Source organism: Electrophorus electricus, chromosome 1 (assembly GCF_013358815.1).
Source record: "Electrophorus electricus isolate fEleEle1 chromosome 1, fEleEle1.pri, whole genome shotgun sequence".
In the NCBI taxonomy this organism is placed as follows: Eukaryota; Metazoa; Chordata; class Actinopteri; order Gymnotiformes; family Gymnotidae; genus Electrophorus; species Electrophorus electricus.
In genome coordinates this window covers 32212568-32215067 of record NC_049535.1, presented here as the reverse complement: position 1 = coordinate 32215067, position 2500 = coordinate 32212568, and the positions used below count along the sequence as shown (strand labels likewise).

General features: G+C 46.9%; 1 protein-coding gene across 1 annotated transcript in view; it reads left to right on the top strand.

The window, feature by feature from the left end:
* shank1 (SH3 and multiple ankyrin repeat domains 1) overlaps positions 1-2500 on the top strand; it is a 93478-nt gene that overhangs the window by 42059 nt on the left and 48919 nt on the right. The window contains exon 3 of the mRNA XM_035533005.1: positions 2013-2216. Within this exon, the coding sequence (XP_035388898.1) occupies positions 2013-2216 (204 nt within the window). The remainder of the gene's footprint in view (positions 1-2012; positions 2217-2500) is intronic.

Genomic DNA, 2500 nt, shown 5'->3' with positions numbered 1-2500 from the left:
GTATTTCAGGTTTCAAATCATTTGAGCAGTATTATAATCTCATAGGTGCAAGTCCTGTTTGATTTTGGGCTGCTTGTAAATTATTATTCACAGCAGATGTAGGCACCTAGTGGTGTGTGTGTAAGTGTGTTTTTGTGTGGGTGTGGCTGTGTGTGGGGGTTAGTTCTGGTTAGCTCAGGGAGATGGTTCTACATATATTTATGTGTGTGTGTCCTGCGTGCGTGTGTGTGTGTGTAAGTACTTTTGAACTGTGCCTTAAACCTAAGCTGCTTTTACTGTCAGCACACCCATCGTCTACTGGTAATACTGACAAGTTTTCTCTCTCTCTCTCTCTCATGCACACACACACACACACACACACATACACACACATTCAGACATGCATGTATATACAGATATACACTCTACCATAGGACACCATCTTGCAGGCAGGAAACTGCTGAGATGTTTCTATGGCAACTTGCAGCTTGCTCTTCTAATGAACTGGTTGCTATGGTGATGGGGGTAGGCTGTGCAGAAAATGAGAGAATGAACAGAGCTCACTGCCACAGGCAGAACACACACACACACACACCAAACACTCACATACACAGACTATGCACGCGCACGATGTGTGCACGTGATGGTCATACACATACAAACACACACACATGCACACTTCCACTGACATTCCACTCACACACATTCCACTTACACACACTGTCATCTACTCTCATGCTTTGTTACAGGTGGCAGAAGAAGAGAGAGAGAGAGAGAGAGAGAGAGAGAGAGAGAAAGAGAGAGAGAGACACACACACAGATAGATACATACAAAGAGACACACACCTTTCACCTCTCGTACATTAAGGTCATGTGCCTGATATTCTTTCTTGCTGTGACCCCGCCCACTCCTGTCTAGTCTGGACCCTGAGCTGTGACCGCGTCCACTCCAGCCTGGACTTTATCATCGTATGAGAGTAACGCAGGGTCACAGAGGCCTGAACCGAACAAACAGGCCCAAACCCAACAATGGCCCAAACCCTTCACGGGCATAAACCAAACACCTTGCCAAGCCCAACACTGGCATAAACCCAACACTGGCATACACCCAACACTGGCATACACCCAACACAAACCCTACACGGGCATAAACCCAACACCGGCCCAAACCCAACACCCGTATAAACCCAAGCCTACTCACATGGTCATTTGAAATCCTCACATACATCCACATACCTGTCTGGAACAGTAAAGCTGTGTGTATGTGTGTGTGCGCGCATGCCTGCACATGAAGTTGATGACCACCAAGTGCAGTCTGACTCTCTGGTTTGGCGCTTTCATTCGTTCCTGATGGACAGTTGCTAGTCTGCAAGCTGTTGATCTCCGACACTCCCTGCTGTTTCAGTTGCTTTCTTGCCAGCCTTCATATGGCAGGTCACGATGTCGCCCTCTAGTGGCTCACCTGCAGCATTGCCTCCACATACTGCATTAAAAATGTATGACACTGGACGCATATTAGGCTCGGTATTAAATTACACTGTCAGTGTGGATATGCCAGTGCAATTTCTGTTGAGTCTGCCCACCTTATTGCTGTAGAATTATTGCTGTACTAGTGTCTGTATCCTGGCATGTGTGCCTGCAGGTATCAGATGCTGGCTGGGTGCGTGTGACAGGTAATGGCTTCTATATGATTGAAGTTTCTGTCCCGTTTTACACAGTGGTCACAAGTGCTTGTGTTGATAGAAAAAAAAAATGGACTGAGTGAAAAGTCTCAACACCGTTAAATTGTTTAAGCAGGCGATCTCTTCTTCTCCACGAGCTCCTTGAGTTGGAGCTCACAGGAATGCTCACATTTCTACTTCTTTAAATGGGTTTTGTGACATCTCCCTAAAGGGCAGCTGATCTCTGTCCTCCACTGGATATCCCTCTCTCTGGTTTCCATTCTCTTTCTGTAGTTTTCTCTCTGCTCCACTTATCCTCTTCCTCCATCTCTCTCACTCTCTCTCCTTCTCTCTCTCTCCCTCTCTCTGCAGAAGTGTCTGCGTTTTAACCCTGAGGCCACGGTGTGGCGGGCCAAGCAGCAGGTTCTGTGTAGTTTGACTGAGTCTCTGCGGGATGTACTGAACTATGGCCTCTTCCAACCCGCCACTGATGGACACGACGCCAAGTTTCTGGAGGAGGAGCGCCCGCTCCGAGACTACCCACAATCCTTTGAGAAAGGGGTGCCCTACCTAGAGGTAACCCTTGCAGAAATAAGTAAAGCCTAGATGATGTAACACAGCCACAAATGAAGATCTTGGTGATACTGGGTTGTGAGTGATGGATCATTCAAGAAAGGGATTGTTAAAGAAATATTCCTGCAGTCTTCAGCCTAATCTCGGTCTACCGCATCTGTAATTTCCTAGTACTGTGAAATAAAGAAAAACCTCACGTGTAAGAGACGCTAAAGGGCGCGTGTTGAACACGATCTTAGCACATCTTGGTTTTCCTGTTCATGGTAAACTGCGGTACGCTACATATG